The sequence below is a fragment of the Pseudochaenichthys georgianus genome, chromosome 17 (genome assembly GCF_902827115.2).
Source record: "Pseudochaenichthys georgianus chromosome 17, fPseGeo1.2, whole genome shotgun sequence".
NCBI classification, from domain to species: domain Eukaryota; kingdom Metazoa; phylum Chordata; class Actinopteri; order Perciformes; family Channichthyidae; genus Pseudochaenichthys; species Pseudochaenichthys georgianus.
Genome location: NC_047519.1, coordinates 33,660,225 through 33,677,347, shown reverse-complemented (window position 1 = coordinate 33,677,347; position 17,123 = coordinate 33,660,225). Strand labels below are relative to the sequence as shown.

The window sequence follows — 17,123 nt, the reverse complement described above, 5'->3', positions numbered from 1 at the left end:
CAGAATATCTTCTCCCTTTCAGTATATTTGCTTTAAAAGAGGTGAAAACTAAAAATGCACGAGTGGAATAGTAAATGTTTGTCCTCCCTAGTCGCCGGCTCTAATCTTAGCTTAGTGTTGCCCGAGTCAGGAAACGCATCATTTCCTGGGGAAACAAAGTTGTTATTATACCATTCTGCTCCACAGGTGTTCAGCTGCTCACAGACCGTCGCATGCAAGCGGAGGGAAAGGGAGCGTTTACCGATGCCAATCCCTCGCACACAAATGCTCTTTGTGATGCCCGTGCGTTCTCAAAAGGCAGCAGGGTTCCCTATCACTGATTCTGTTCCCAATTGGCACTCGACTGCAGTTTGCACGGACCAATGTGCCGGCTGCACAATGAGACCTTGTTTGCTTTTTTTTTATGATATTGAATCACGACCTCATTTTGCCATTGCAGCTGTGGGTTTGGAGCAGATGGTGCCAACAAAGATCAGAGCACTAATGTGTTTCATGTGTCCGGATGACCGCCAGAGTGTAACCGCAGAGTTTGGGAAAGTACACATGATTCAGAATAGCACGTGGTTTCATCAAATTTAGATGATAGCTGCTTTTCAAAACATTGTTTGACAGTTTCTCTTGTACGCAGGCTTGTATAACATCACACTTGTGGTTAAGATCAAAATGAGACCACAGCCTAAACATTCTTCATGAATTCCAGATTATTCTGGGGTAAGGAAACCTACATAGACTATACATTTGTGGCGAGAGAACCAAGGTAGGTCAGGAAAGTCGCATGAAGGCAGGATATTGTGTATGAAATGTTTCAATTTTCACTCACTTACAACAAAACAACAGTTAACTGACACACAAATACAGTTTAGCAGAGGTTAAAACGATCAAAACTTAAAATAATGACACCTTAGCGAAACAGGAAAACATCTTTCCAGTATTCAAAAGCATCTAAAAAAGAAATGATCTGAGAGTAGGAAACACTGGATTAAACCCAACAAGAGTATTTAATAGGCTTTAGCAGGTATGACAACACATAAGGTTATTAATGTCAGGATACATTTATGAAAAAAAGCATTATTACACTGGAGAACATTATAGTACAAAAATAAATATACAATCTTCTTGTAATTTCTTTAAAGCAACAGATATGATTGAGAGAAATGTATTTTGTTTCCAATGCTCCACATTCCTGTCCAATAGGTGGCGTTGATGCACAAAATCGTTGGTTGCCGACCACCAATAAACCCTAAAAGGGAAGAAAACAAACGTACCCGTTCGAACTACACCACCCATCATGCATTTCGGCTTTCGCGCAAGCGCAGATGGGTTTATTTAGAATACAGACAAGCGGAAGCTCCACTCTGAAACTGACCGAACGGGATAGTTTTTGGTAAAGTTTCTTGTCTTTTGTGTTTTGCGTGTTTAATGACAGTACAGCGGTTACGAAATACAGTTAAGCAAATGTAGTTTACTTTTGATCTTATGTTGGTTTTGTCTGATGGAAACAGCGGCTTTAATCGTGACGTACAGCTTGGCTAATGAGCTAGCTTAGCAGGTTAGCTGAACTGACGTTAGCATGATGGGCCCCTCCATTCAGAGGAGAGCTTCTACTTTCTTAATGTTATTTATGTCAATTGACCTATACACATCAGTGCAGGGATTACATTGCGTATTTTAACAGCAAGGTGGTGATATGTGAGTGGTTGTGTTAACACAAGTGTTATATAAACAGGACAGGATAAGAAATAGTGAGGATAATCTGCCCAAAGCGAATGAATATTAAGATGTCAGGCAGACTTAATAAACAGCTGGGTGTCCAGAGTTCAATTAAGTCAGTGTTAGGAAACAAATAGCTGTTATTTTTGCATCATTTATCACCTGTGTCTTTTAGGTAGTGCAGCGATTTTCTTGAAGCCAAACCACTTACATGTATGTTATTGTTTTGTATTGATATGTAAGATGATATCTTCCATGTACTGTCAGTTTGAGGAACTATATTACAGTGATTAGCAAAGTAAATGAAGCTTATTTTTTTATAAACACACCACACCCTTTGCAGTGATTACGTAAATGAATGTTCTTCCTACAACATGTACATACTGACAGCTGAGCCTTTTTTGTTTATCATTGCAAAGTATTCAACGACATGGTGGTGTTAGTCCTGATCAGGAGAGTTAAAAGACGCAAGAAAACACCACTATATAAGCCAAAGAACTACAGCAGAAAAGCAGCTACAGCAGTTTTAAAATACATTAAATATATACTTGTGATTTGCACTAGAATAAGATTACATTGCATCAGAATACATGCAATTATTTCACTAGTATGCATGCAATCATTGTACTGGAATGGATGATAATATTAGAGTAGTTTTGATTTAGCTGACAATAGGTTGTTAGAATTGATTGAATGAGAAGTCGAATTGTGTGGAAATGCATATGCCAGAGCACCATCTGGTGGGTAGACGTTATTGTTGCATGTGATCTGTTCATACAGTCAAAACTAGAAGAAGCAGGAATGGACTATATATTTATTTATCACAGTTTTAACTCTGAGATTTTCTACAATGTCACAAGTTTTTCAATGTGTTTAATTGCTTCACAACGCCATTGTCCTCCTGATCTAACTTTGGATTCAATATTTTCTTTTTGAAGCCCACACTCTATTTGATGAGGCACATACCGCTGAGAACATGTGTGGATTTTCGTTTAAATATTCTTCTTAATATTGTAATTTAAATGTGTGGTGCTATAATGTCCTCTTATACAGTTACTTATAAGCCACTTCGGTTGTGCTGAGCAGATTCATAATAGGGCCAGAGTAACTGTTTAATGTATTCATTTAAATGTATCTATTGTTCAACCCTTTTTTAATTCAATTTCAATTCAATTGATTAATCACATCTTTATGGAAAATACTACCGTAAGGCTATTTCAGTTCATTATATAGTTTGTATGTTCAATTATAATCTTTATTACAACACGCCCACACAAAAAGAAATGTACAAAAACTAAAATCTATAAAAACTCACAGACCCGGCCACTATCTCTCTCATAGCTAGGAGTCAGATAGCATGTTGACAACAAGCGGGAGGAAGGTTTAAAGTATATGTACTCAAACTGAACACAGGTCATTTGAGAAGTCGAATGCAGGGTGTTAGAAAAATATCACTCGTCACCGGCTTGAGCTTCAATAATCAGGAGACATGTATTTATTATCTTCTCAAGAATGGAAGTAGTCATCACACACTGAGACATTTGGGACAACTAGTTCCTGAACAGTGTCCTTCACATGCTGATAAACAAGAGAGGGAGTTACACAGTCACAAGATGGAGGAATACCGGTTCAAAGCAGTTTAGTTCAGATTACCCCCACGTCAGAAATGAGCATGCTTGTCATATGTCTCTCTCCATAGAGGCTGAATATTCATGTTAATCACATCGTATGCCTAAAACAGTCCTGATGCTCTTCTAGGTAATCAAACATCCTGTCATGTACACAGCTACGTAGGGCCTTTGTTATCATGTGTACTCTGATATTGAAAGAGTACATTCAGTATTTCCCCAACAAATACTCAAATCTATAAAAACTCACAGACCCGGCGACCGTCTCTCTCATACCTAAGAGTCAGATAGCGTGTTAACAACAAGCGGGAGGAATGTATAAAGTATGTGTACGCAAACTGAACCCAGGTCATTTGAGAAGTCGAATGCAGGGTCGTTTTATTGTAATCTCTTGTCCCGCCCCCTGCAGGTGTGATGGAGAGGTGATGTTCCGGTCGGAGGAGTGATTTGGCCCCAGCAGCCATGACTGAGTGCTTCCTGCCGCCCAGCAGCAGCAGCCCTGGAGAGCAGCGCCGGGCGGAGCACCCCGGGGGCGTGGCGCGCACCCCCAGCTCCGAGGAGATCAGTCCCACCAAGTTCCCCGGGCTGTACCGCACCGGAGAGCCCTCGCCGCCGCACGATGGACATCACCACGAGGCCCCGGACGCCTACGTCTCAGACGACGACAAAGAGCACAGCAAGAAGAAGAACAAGTTCAAGAAGAAGGAGAAGAGAAGTAAGATCTTGTCATTTCAGCTCGAGGGTTTATTATGGACACTTTCATTTACTGAAATGTTGTAAGCCAAATCTTTGTCAGCTTAGAGAAAGGGCTGAAGGCTCAGGGAAGAACTTTCCAAGTGACTTTGTGATACAAGTCTGGGTCATCTAATCCTACTATTTATTTAGATGTATTCATACTTTTCTATAATGAACATAACAAAATAACAAATATTGGGTGTACAAAATGTTTGAAATAGCAAGAATTAACTAAGTAAATGGCAAACTAGGATATATGGCCCAATCCCAAACCACCCGCTCGACCCTACCCCTCTGTGACGGAGTGAACTCCATCTGTAGCCACACTCGCAGCTCAACGAGGCTCCCTCCTGTCAGATGGAGGGAGTAAATACAGCAGCAAGCTTTGGGACGGCCTCCCCTCTCTCCGGCAGAAACAGGAAGTGCCGTAACTGTATGTAACAACGGTTTCAAATCAGCATCTCTTAGACAAAATGAATAACTCAGATAAAACTCCAAACATCTTTCATTGTGTTTTGTAAAGCTCTTTTAGTTTTAAACCTGATGTTTATAAGCTTCTTCGTTTTTGCAACGGTCTGTAAATATACACAACTTCATAATAAAATGCACACATTTACCTTTTTCTAGACTAAACACAGGTATGATCCTAAGTTAAAAACATATGAGGTTATTATGAGGTTGTTAACATCGCAGTTTATCAGTGGATCTTTGCTGGAACTATTTGTTAACAGCGTGTTTCCTGAGGACACACACAGCGTGACTCCGGTCAGGTAGAGACCTGTCTCAAGTCAGCACCGCTGCAGACTCGCTGTTTGAGGGCTTGAGAGCCCACTCCTCCTCCACACTCGTTGCTTTGGAACAGCCCTCAATATGGCGGACCCTCCGCGTGAACGCGCAAACGGAGGGGTAGGGTGTAGGGGGCGGTTTGGAAATGGGCCATAGATTTGATGTTGATCTGCCCATCACTAAATGCTTGTAAATGCATTTTCACACTGTTAATTCGAGTGTATTAACACCTTAACTATGATGACATACCTTATACTTCTGAAATAGCATTTAGTCAAACTTGCATGCAAAATATATATATGAGTCGGTATACGTATCGCAGGCAAATTCATACTTATGGATTGATGGGCATCATTTTAAGAAATCGTCCATTACAATCTTTAACAAAGCTTTCACATGAGCAACATCAGTTAAAGGTGTTATAGGTCATTCACTTCAGAAACACTTTGTTATATTCCATGGAATGCTCTTTCCAGTAAAAAGCACGACCAATCATCTGAGCCGGCCCGGCTAAAGTAACTGGATGGCCTACCTGCCTGTCAGCCTTCCATCTGTGCACAAACTTATCTCGTGCCCTCATTGGTCATGTGTGTGTTCGTGTGTGTTGGAGGAGGGGCTCTGTAAGGAAGTCTGAAGGAAGGGGCAGATTCTTTCCGGCTGCATACTTTCAAATTCTAGCGCACTCGAGCTGGTTTCTCCATTCTTACCTACCCCACCTTTAAGTGTTTGTAAATGTTTTGTGGTATACAGGAAATAGTTATTTTATCGGATTTGTTGACATTCACATTCCCTATCCTATCCCATCTGGGAGCCAACAAGTACGGGTCATCTACTTCAGGTCACTTAGCGTTAGAGTAGCAGAGAATGAAAACGATTGTAATGTTGTGGAAGGTCATCGCAGTTCCACTTTTCCATCCGTTGGCTGTAGCTGTCTGTCGCTCTGACAAATGTCCCTTTACTGAGAAATGTTTTTGACTGAGGCAGGCTCATTGTCCACGGTCCAGTATCAGGATATTTCCATGTCTGTATTTAGCTCTATCACCAGGATGTGGTGGGAGAGAGGAAGAGTTCAGAGCACACCCACAGAGAGAGACGAGTGAAGGTGTGTTTTGGGCAGCGATGTGAAACAAAGGGAACCACAGTAGAGAAAACAAGAGGAGACAAAGTGTCTCTGACTGTGGAGAAGCTGTCAGGAAAAGGTTTGACCTGAACTCCGTCTTGAGGGCTGTCGGAGGAATTCTTCTAACACATTGAGAGTCGCGAGTCTTCTCAAGGATTACAGACTTTGAGTGAGTGATTCAATATCTTAATTTAATGCAGCATGGAGACCCAAACAGTTTTTCGCTGAAGGACTCTTGCCTTTTTAAATCATCAGTTAAACAATGCTGACCTCGTAACAAGGGTGAGTCAATCAATCATTGGCTTTTAATTTGACCTCTCAACCGGCTCTCGTATTACTTTCCTGCAACACACCGTGAATCACATTTAATTACCAGGGTTCCTACGGCCATTAAAAAAGTCATGGAAATTCAAAATGCCAGGCCCTGGAAAAGTCATGGAAAACAATATTTTTCCCAAAGTTTTGGAAATGTAACCAAAGTTGCATCAAAATAATATTATATTTATCTAATCGCCGAAATAGTAATACTATAACGATAATAATACTGTATCGTATAGTAATAAAACGTAAAATGGCATTTAACTGAAGAGGTATATTTGCTGGTGAGAAGTTTTACAATCACGCCCTCTAGTCTACTAGTGGGCTTTAGCGTGTAGAAGCTAGTAAGTCCTACTATTGGATTGTCTTAGATAGGAGAACAATGTTTCAGATGCAGACCTTATTTCATGTTCCATGTTAAAATAAAACGTTTCAGTGGTTACCGCTGAGAAAAGAGTCATTTTGGTTGGTCATGGAAAGTGAGGTAAGGTCCATGGAGAAGTCATTGGTGAAAAAGTGTATGAACCTTGAATTACATTAAAAAGCGTATATAACTCAATGTTCATTTCCACATTGATGAGGCAAAAGGTGCTGTGGGGAGCTCTGCTAAATCTGTGGCTTGACCTCCTTTGCAGTCCCCGTTCTCCCCCTCCTTTGCTATCTTCTCTCTCTCACTCGTCTCCCTTTCCTGTTTCTGTCTCACTGCTATCACGGTTCTGCCGTAGGAGAGGATAAGAAACGGGGGTGTTTCTCCCTCAGATCTAACCCTATTTTCGGTTTCTTCCCACCCTTTCTTTTCTCTCTTAGCGGAGGGCTACGCCGCCTTCCAGGAGGACAGTTCAGCCGCCGAAGCAGAGAGCCCGTCCAAGATAGAAGCGCTCCAAGGGAATCCAGTGTGTTCAAGAAACCCAGCTTCTCCAAGAAGAAGGAGAAGGAATTCAAGGTGAAGGAGAAGGAGAAGGAGAAGGAGAAGGAGAAAGGAGAAAGAGAAAGAGAAGAAAAGGAAAAGGCGGCCGAAGGAAGACAAAGCCGCCAAAGATAAGAAATCAAAGGATCTGACGGCAGCCGACGTGGGTGAAACAATGGAAGGAGAAGAAGAAGAAGAAGAAACCGACAACAGAAGCAGAGCCCGTCCCGGTGGAGGTCCCCACCTTCAGACCCATCTTTGGAGCGCCGCTCACTGAAGCCGTGAAGAGGACGGCTCTGTACGACGGCCTCCAGCTGCCCGCCGTCTTCAGAGAGTGTGTGGACTACATCGAGAGTTACGGCATGAAGTGTGAAGGCATCTACAGAGTTTCAGGTAAACACCCTTTGAGATGTGGATTTTTCTATCGCGTTGCAAAAAGGGATAACTCAGGGATTTAAATCCAAAGGGGGGGAAAGCGCGAAGTGAGAAGTGTGTCAGTATGTAGAATGACTTATAACGCCACCAGGCGAGAAGCAGCTTGATAGTGTATCAATACAATCAACTCTACATAATCTATAAATATAATTGATGATGTTAAACCATATTCTCGGCACTACATGTGCTACGTATTTATTGCCTTGTAGACTTCTTGAAATGTAAACGGGGACAGTCAATGAACCAAATGCAAATTATCATGGAGGTTCACTAACTATGAAAAATTAAAGAAGTGTTGTTGTTGTTGTATTTTTACTAATACATTCAAACCAATGTAAGTTATGAAGATCATTGACTATTTAAACTTAAAACTCAGTCAAGCTTTGCAAAAAAAGTTGCATTCAGTTTTATTTAATAGATTAAAGACTGCACTGACATGAGGTTAAGACAGACTACAAATAAAAAAGCTCTTCAAAAGCATCTTTCCTTAAAACACTAACGATCTTTGAGTACTTAAATAAAGTTTAGGTTGCATCCCCACTTCACTGGTGCAGTAAAGAACAGCAGGAGAGATACAAAGGCTGTAACTCCACATTTAACACGTGCTTTAAAACCCAAAACTAGATAATGTTTTGCTTTAATCCCCGATGACTAACATACCTCAACATTGGACTGACTCGACCTCTCTCGCTCTCAGGTATGAAGTCCAAGGTGGATGAGTTGAAAGCAGCGTACCGACCGGGAGGAGTGCCCCTGCCTGGAGGAGTACGACCCCGCACACGGTGGCCAGCCTCCTGAAGCAGTACCTCCTGCGCGAGCTGCCGGAGAACCTGTTGGGTCGGGACCTGGCGCAGCGCTTGGAGGACGCCTGCGGTCGGCAGGTGGAGGCCGAGAAGATGGCGGAGTTTCACAGGCTGCTGGCCGAAGTGCCGCCGCAGAGCCGACTTCTCCTCTCCTGGCTCGTCACGCACATGGACCACGTCATCACCCGGGAGCTGGACACCAAGATGAATATTCAGAACATCTCCATCGTCCTCAACCCAACCACACAGGTCAGAGAGGATGCAAAGATCACGCTGAGTAAAAGGAGATGAAGGGGAGAAGCACACACATGTTGCAGAAAGAGAGCAACAGGCAAACTAACCGTCAACATGAAAATAGATCATGCTCAAGTGTACTTCCAGGAAAAGAAACATCCCCTTAGCAACTATCCAACTGAGCTTTTATTGGATCAAACAGCCGGTTCATCTTTAAAACGCTGGCCTAGTTTAGTGAGTCTGATTTATTCCCACAGGGGACGCTCTGTGGCTGCTCCACTTATTCTGAACTAACAGCAGCAGGAGCAACTCCACTGTTAAACAAACACTTCTCTTCATGAATTAGTCCGGGTTCAATTCAATCTGTCAATATGCAGGAATGTGTGGGAGAGATGATGTATATTTAGTTTTACTGCAGTCTGACAAACATCATACAAACCACATCACACACTGTGTCCCTGGTGTTTACTTATTTGTTTACCTTGCGTTCAGATCGGGAACCGTGTTCTCTACATGTTCTTCACACACGTGAGGGAGCTGTTTGGAGACGTGGTCCTGAAGCCGGTGGTGCGGCCGCTCCGCTGGTCCAACATGGCCACCATGCCGGCGCTGCCCGAGACCCAGGAGAGCGTCAAGGAGGAGATCCGACGACAGGTGAGCTCAGGCTCTCTGCAGCCAAATGGTTCAAACATATTTGTAGTTCCGTCTAATCCAAAAGTGTGTATATCCACAAGTAGCAATAAGCTTGACTCCAACAAAAATACGTCTCAGGAAAGAGACTTATTTACAAAAGATATCGGTACAAACACAAAGGTCAAAAAACGATATTGCTCCGAGATTCTTTTCTCCTTCTAATTACAAGCAGCTGCTGTCGGCTGTGACGTCAATTTTACAACGGCTGGTTTAAATAAATGATATAATAATACTAATAACAACGGATTACAATGTGTATATATATATATATATACACAGTGGGGCAAAAAAGTATTTAGTCAGCCACCAATTGCGCAAGTTCTCCCACTTAAAAAGATGAGAGAGGCCTGTAATTTTCATCCTAGGTACACCTCAACTATGAGAGACAGAATGGGGGGAAAGAATCCAGGAAATCACATTGTAGGATTTGTAATGAATGAATTGGTAAATTCCTCGGTAAAATAAGTATTTGGTCACCTCCAAACAAACAAGATTTCTGGCTCTCACAGACCTGTAACTTCTTCTTTAAGAGCCTCCTCTGTCCTCCACTCGTTAACTGTATTAATGGCACCTGTTTGAACTCGTTATCAGTATAAAAGACCCCTGTCCACAACCTCAAACAGTCACACTCCAAACTCCACTATGGCCAAGACCAAAGAGCTGTCAAAGGACACCAGAAACAAAATTGTAGACCTGCACCAGGCTGGGAAGACTGAATCTGCAATAGGTAAGCAGCTTGGTGTGAAGAAATCAACTTTGGGAGCAATTATTAGAAAATGGAAGACATACAAGACCACTGATAATCTCCCTCGATCTGGGGCTCCACGCAAGATCTCACCCCGTGGGGTCAACATGATCACAAGAACGGTGAGCAAAGATCCCAGAACCACACGGGGGACCTAGTCAATGACCTGCAGAGAGCTGGAACCAGTAACAAAGGCTACCATCAGTAACACACTACGCCGCCAGGGACTCAAATCCTGCAGTGCCAGACGTGTCCCCCTGCTTAAGCCAGTACATGTCCAGGCCCGTCTGAAGTTTGCTAGAGAGCATTTAGATGATCCAGAAGAGGATTGGGAGAATGTCATATGGTCAGATGAAACCAAAATAGAACTTTTTGGTAAAAACTCAACTAGACGTGTTTGGAGGAGAAAGAATGCTGAGTTGCATCCAAAGAACACCATACCTACTGTGAAACATGGGGGTGGAAACATCATGCTTTGGGGCTGTTTTTCTGCAAAGGGACCAGGACGACTGATCCGTGTAAAGGAAAGAATGAAAGAGGCCATGTATCGTGAGATTTTGAGTGACAACCTCCTTCCATCAGCAAGGGCATTGAAGATGAAACGTGGCTGGGTCTTTCAACATGACAATGATCCCAAACACACCGCCCGGGCAACGAAGGAGTGGCTTCGTAAGAAGCATTTCAAGGTCCTGGAGTGGCCTAGCCAGTCTCCAGATCTCAACCCCATAGAAAATCTTTGGAGGGAGTTGAAAGTCCGGGTTGCCCAGCGACAGCCCCAAAACATCACTGCTCTAGAGGAGATCTGCATGGAGGAATGGGCCAACATACCAGCAACAGTGAAAACCTCGTGAAGACTTACAGAAAACGTTTGACCTCTGTCATTGCCAACAAAGGGTATATAACAAAGTATTGAGATGAACTTTTGTTATTTTCCAAATAAATTCTTTAAAAATCAGACTGTGATTTTCTGGATTGTTTCTTCTCATTTTGTCTCTCATAGTTGAGGTATACCTAGGATGAAAATTACAGGCCTCTCATCTTTTTAAGTGGGAGAACTTGCACAATTGGTGGCTGACTAAATACTTTTTTGCCCCACTGTATATATACATAATATATCAAATTATACATTTAACATATGACTCCTACAATATTAATCAGTGAGAGATACCACTCTCTATCTGATTAGCATGAAACAGATTCACATAACCCTTCACTATTCCTCAACGTTTTTACACTGTGTTTTTATTGTGAATAGAATATGTTTTTGAGTATTTGTGGGACAGAACAAACTATTTAAAAACATAAATGTGTGGGTTGAGAAGCTGCAACTTGCCTAAAGAGTCCTTAAGCAACACACTATATTTAGGGATTAAAGTCCGACAGTAGATGCAAAGCAATGCAGCAGGAATTTAGCAAAGTAAGCTGCTTCTGCTGCAGTGCTTTATCTTTGCCTCTGTTACTCAGTGTACCAGGACTTCATATTTTCTCTCCATGTGCCAGAGGTTCCTGTCCTTTTTAATATATATATATATATATGCCTGATCATGTAAAACATTGCAAATTAAACAAAAAGTGGAGATGCATAACCTGCTGCTACCATCTTCAACTTTACATGAGGGGTTTTGTGAAAGGCAATCCTAAAAACAAACTCGATCTGTATCCTTATTTGATTTCCTTCTAGTGAATGTCTGCCTTTACATAATGCATGGGAAAAGACATGAACAAGTGGATTTCGCATAATAGGTGACCTTTAAACATGCATGTATTTTCCCATCAACATGTGTCCCCTCTTCTTCATGTCTCTTCTACATCAACATGTGTCCCCTCTTCTTCATGTCTCTTCTACATCAACATGTGTCCCCTCTTCTTCATGTCTCTTCTACATCAACATGTGTCCCCTCTTCTCCATGTCTCTTCTACATCAACATGTGTCCCCTCTTCTTCATGTCTCTTCTACATCAGTATGTGTCCCCTCTTCTTCATGTCTCTTCTACATCAACATGTGTCCCCTCTTCTTCATGTCTCTTCTACATCAACATGTGTCCCCTCTTCTTCATGTCTCTTCTATATCAACATGTGTCCCCTCTTCTTCATGTCTCTTCTACATCAACATGTGTCCCCTCTTCTTCATGTCTCTTCTACATCAACATGTGTCCCCTCTGTGGAAAGAGACTCTGAAAGTTTCAGGAACAAAGATTCTCTCTCTTTTTGTCCTGATCCATTTCTATAAAAACCTGTCTGAAAATGAGCTGATCAGATTTTGGACACTTTATGATGTCATAACGATGTGTTGTCTTGAGTAACCATTAGCCAATCAGCAACCAAGGTAACCCCCCCCCCCCCCCTATCACCTGAATCTCCTCCTAGAGCACCATTGTGTTCTTTGTAACCAAATGTCTCTCAGAGGGGCGTGGGGAGGGGCTCCTTATTTTCATCTAAAGTAACAGACAGAGAATCAGCACTTTTGAAACAGGGCTGAAACAGAGGGGATTATGGGTAATGCTGCAATGATCTGTTTGGTGTTTGGAGCCAAACACTTCAGCGACATGTTTGTATATATCTGAGAGCTGTGATATATTGATGAGAAACAGTATACTAGGGGACCTTTAAAGGTTAGTGCATAGACGTTGACTTCAGTTTGCCAGCTATTGCTGTAATTAAGACCATTTAGCTTTTTTTATTGCGATCATTTTAAGTTGCTCTGGAGTGACAACTGAACATCAACATGTTTGTGATTCAGGAGTTCCTGCTGAACTGCCTGCACAGGGACCTGCAGGCGGGGGTGAAGGACTTGTCCAAAGAGGAGCGGCTCTGGGAGGTGCAGAGAATCCTGACTGCTCTGAAACGCAAACTGAGGGAGGCCAAACGCCAGGTTGGTTCTGGATACAATATTTGTGTATATATATATTTGTTTTTATTTCAATAGGTGATAAAACATACCAATATATGGAGAGGGGCGCTGTCAAGATATGAGATTTTGACAATTTTTGCAATATCTTTAGAAAATTCGAGAAAAAACTAAAATCAGTCCATTTCATCTTTATTTGGTTCTTTTGTTTCCTTTTTTGGTAAAAGTTAGTGAGATCTGCAACCATATCTGTTCAAGAGTGTACAAAAAGAACTATTACAATTAAAGGAGCGTTATTAACATGATATCAATATTTACACCTGTATTACTTTAGATCACTGCACTTATTTACATTTTCGTGCTTGAACTGCATGTGAATACACATAAAGCACACAGATAAACATCTCACCATATAATGCAATTTAGTACAACAATACTATAGAGAGGCGAAGTCCCTCTCCTTCCGGTTGAGCTCCATGGGACCTTATTTCAGACAAATTATGTATTGAAGTCAATGGAGAGAGAAATGTTCTTTCCATCCCGTTTGAATTGTGCCACGAATTACACATATGATGTTTGTCAATTTAAAAGATAATTTTGCAAGTTAAACAAATATAAATGTGTCGTAAAACTGTGAAGTAACACTTTTTTTGTGTGAAACCGCTCAATGAACTACATCTCCCATCTCGCACCACAAACCAAGATGGCCGTCACATTGGCACATCTCACTTCTTTCTTTCGGAATGAGGCGAAAAGTATTAAAAGAGGTGAAAATCACTCCAAGTCTGGGCACGTTGAGAGCTGTACATACACACAAGGGGAGTTAGTCGGTTCCGTAAGAGCCAGCATGCGGGACCGGGATTCTGGGATTTGTAGTCTTTCTAGTTGCGTATTTTTCATAGTCTTATATTTCAACAGTTTTACGACAAACTGTGACTTTTTTGACATGGAAATGTTTTTTTAAGATTGACAAACATCATATGTGTAATTCGTGGCACAATTCAAACGTGATCGAAAGATAAGTTTTCTCTCTCCATTGACTTCAATACATATTTTTTAAGTAGATGGGCGGGACTTCGCCTCTCTATAGACCTTAATCAATGTAAAAAGATAAAAGTTTGAACATTGCAAGGTTCACAAAGAAAAAAGAAAAGTTTGAACATAGTGCTTTATTTCATTATCTTTCCTCCTTTTGAATTGTAGGAGTGTGAGACTAAGATCGCCCAGGAGATAGCAAGCCTCTCAAAGGAAGATGTTTCAAAAGAGGAAATGACCGAGAATGAGGAGGAAGTCATCAACCTCCTCTTAGCACAGGTGAGTCAACAAAACACACAAAAAACTCAAGTGTCTAATAAAAAATCAATTGTTTTATAAATGATCTAATTCAAATTGTATCTACAGTTCAATTTGCTCTTAGCTCCCAGTAAGCCAACCTGAGATGGAAACATGTTGTGTTTTCCTCTGAATAATCAGGAGAACGAGATCCTGACGGAGCAGGAGGAGCTGATCTCTCTGGAGCAGGTGCTGCGCAGACAGATTGCCACGGAGAAGGAGGAAATCGAGAGACTGCGGGCAGAGATTGCAGACATCCAGAGGTGAGGAAAGACTGGAAATGTTTGGATGCTTAATATATTTAAAATTAAACTAAAGTTCTGAATTATAACCCAGCGTTGTGTTCCTCAGTCGGCAGCAGGGGCGCAGTGAGACAGAGGAGTATTCGTCGGACAGTGAAAGCGAGAGTGAAGACGAGGAAGAGCTGCAGATGATCCTGGAAGACCTGCAGAAGCAAAACGAGGAACTGGAGGTGAGCCAAATGTTACGTGCTGATTAGTGGACAAAATGGAGTATATTAAAAGAGTTTAAAGGCAAAATGTATCAAAATACCTTTTTTTAAATAAAAGTATTGTTGTGCTGCATAAACGTCTTGGCTTGAAAAAAAAAAAATGTGTTGTACTACAGACCCATCATCATTTATGATATGCTTTTCTATACAAATGAGAATAATAATCTTAAAATAACAGTCAAATTTAAGTTATCAAATATTTTTCTAAATTGTGCAGCCCTATCGTATATTGTCTGTTATAGTCCATTCATTATCTTAACAATTGTGGCAAGTATGTAAAGTTCTGATTATAGTCCACATAAACACTCGGAATATTAGTCTTGGTCTATATAATTATATTTTTAGTCTGAGAATGTCCCACATGGTGCTGTTTCTGAGGATGTTGTTTGAAAATATGGACCTGAGCATTATAAAACAAAACATGACAGTTGACTGGCTTTGTGTTATTTCCTTGTAGAACAAAAACACTCACCTGAACCAGGCCATCCACGAGGAGCAGGAAGCCATCTTGGAGCTCCGCGTGCAGCTCCGCCTGATGCAGAGCCACAAGCTGCAGCAGGAGCTGACCGTCCAGCCGCCGGCAGAGCAACCCCTGCCCGCTCAGCCCAGCCCAGAGCCCCGCGCAGAGGAGCAAACCAAGCGCTCCGTTGTTGTCGCTGGCGCAGAAGTTGCTGCCTCAGCCAATGGCAAAGCAGCAGCTAAGGATCCTTCAAAACCCTCACCGAACAAAGACAGGAGGGACACCAACATGTGAGACGTGTTGGTGCTGCTGTACGTCTCTGGTCAGTTGTCCTGTAGAGTCACTGGAGTCTCACTTTGCTGGAGTTCGTCAGTAATAGTGTCCACCAAGTGGCTGGTATGTCTAAGGCGTCCTGACTCTTTAAGCAGAAATCACACAACTTGTTTTCTCTTTTTCTCCATGCAAACACAAATGATAATAATACAAATTAAAATAGCTCTTGTCGACAAGTGGCTTCTATTGCGAAAGACCAGGTGGAGCGAATCAAATCCACAGTGCCAAGCCTGTATGGAGAAATGAAGGGATTCATAAGTAAGGTAGGGAAGGAAGAAAGGCAGGCACCTTGCCAGTATCAGACATAACGTTTATTTTTTCCACGTCATGAAACAAACAAAGACCACACCATAGTCCCTGTATCTCACTATGTCCCTCACCTTAATGCAAATTAGACATTAGGAGCGAGACCACTGTGCCATAACCGAAGATGCCAGAGAACCACTAATACAAAAGCTCTTTGAATAATGAAGAATTTATGATTGGTCTGTCTATATATTATATATTTAAGTAGTATTCTGAAGAATACGATGACTATTCGGAAAATGCATTGATTTTAAGTTACAGCTTTTTTAGTAATATATGACTATGTAAAGATATATCGTAGGTGCTTTCTTTTCTTTGAACGGTAGATGTACATAAGCACAGTGGAGTTGTACCTCTCAACTGACCAGTGGATGAAAACTATTAACGGCAAACAATCGCGCAACTAAAAGATAAATCATCACTGGAAAATGTAGACAAACAGCTGGAGGCCGCATTGTTACAGTTACACTTTGCAGTGGTGTGCAATCATCTTCTCTGCCTCTCTTGCACAAACAAGGTTTAATGATGAAACATCAAATCTGTAGTGATGATTATTGTGCAGAGACACGGAGGCTTGTCTGGTTTTGTTCATGTTTTTTTTTTTTTTTACTTGATGTTCTGAGTTATTGTTCATGGCATCAGTTGGAAGTGAGCAAAACAAACCCTCAAGATTTCAAGTCAATCATTGCATTTCACAACTGATCCATGACTCGCAAAGTACTGTCATTGTTCAGTGATATTTAAAGCAGAGGCATGACCTGACTAACTTACCGTTTGTGTATATCATTGTAAGATTGCAAACACTGTATTTTCAGCTCTTGTGTTTTGTCATGTTATTTGTCTCGTTATTAATGACCTGTTTGCTAGTGTGAATGCCCCTGCTTTGGTTGCGGGTAAATCAAGCAATCTCATCTGGACTCATGATTCTCCGTGTTATTAATCCTGTGACTGAAACGAATACATGCTAGTTTGGGCTCAGAAGTTTCTCATGAGGTTATTTTCATATTGTTCCAAGCTTTTTGTAGCTTATTGTTGCAGACAAAATAATGCTGTGAAGAATAAAATGTCGATCTAATAAATGTACTGCATATTTGTCTCCTTCTCTGACACCCTAGTGTTTACCTTTTAGTCAACTATGTCTACTGGATGTGTAGTCTATATTTAGTGCTTCCTATTTGCCATTACACATTCAAATACTTATGTCCCCTCCCAACCTGAG

The 17,123-nt window shown here is 41.5% G+C and overlaps 1 protein-coding gene across 1 annotated transcript; it reads left to right on the top strand.

The window, feature by feature from the left end:
- Positions 1 to 1,295: 1,295 nt before the first annotated feature.
- ralbp1 (ralA binding protein 1) lies at positions 1,296 to 17,005 on the top strand. Its single transcript, XM_034104319.1, is given in 15 exon segments — positions 1,296 to 1,384; positions 3,748 to 4,053; positions 7,105 to 7,184; positions 7,187 to 7,306; positions 7,341 to 7,370; positions 7,372 to 7,597; positions 8,337 to 8,374; positions 8,376 to 8,411; positions 8,413 to 8,691; positions 9,169 to 9,330; positions 12,855 to 12,986; positions 14,166 to 14,276; positions 14,436 to 14,557; positions 14,646 to 14,766; positions 15,263 to 17,005. Coding segments are annotated over 14 exon segments (2,007 nt in total). The 5' UTR covers positions 1,296 to 1,384; positions 3,748 to 3,800; the 3' UTR covers positions 15,560 to 17,005.
- Positions 17,006 to 17,123: the final 118 nt, after the last annotated feature.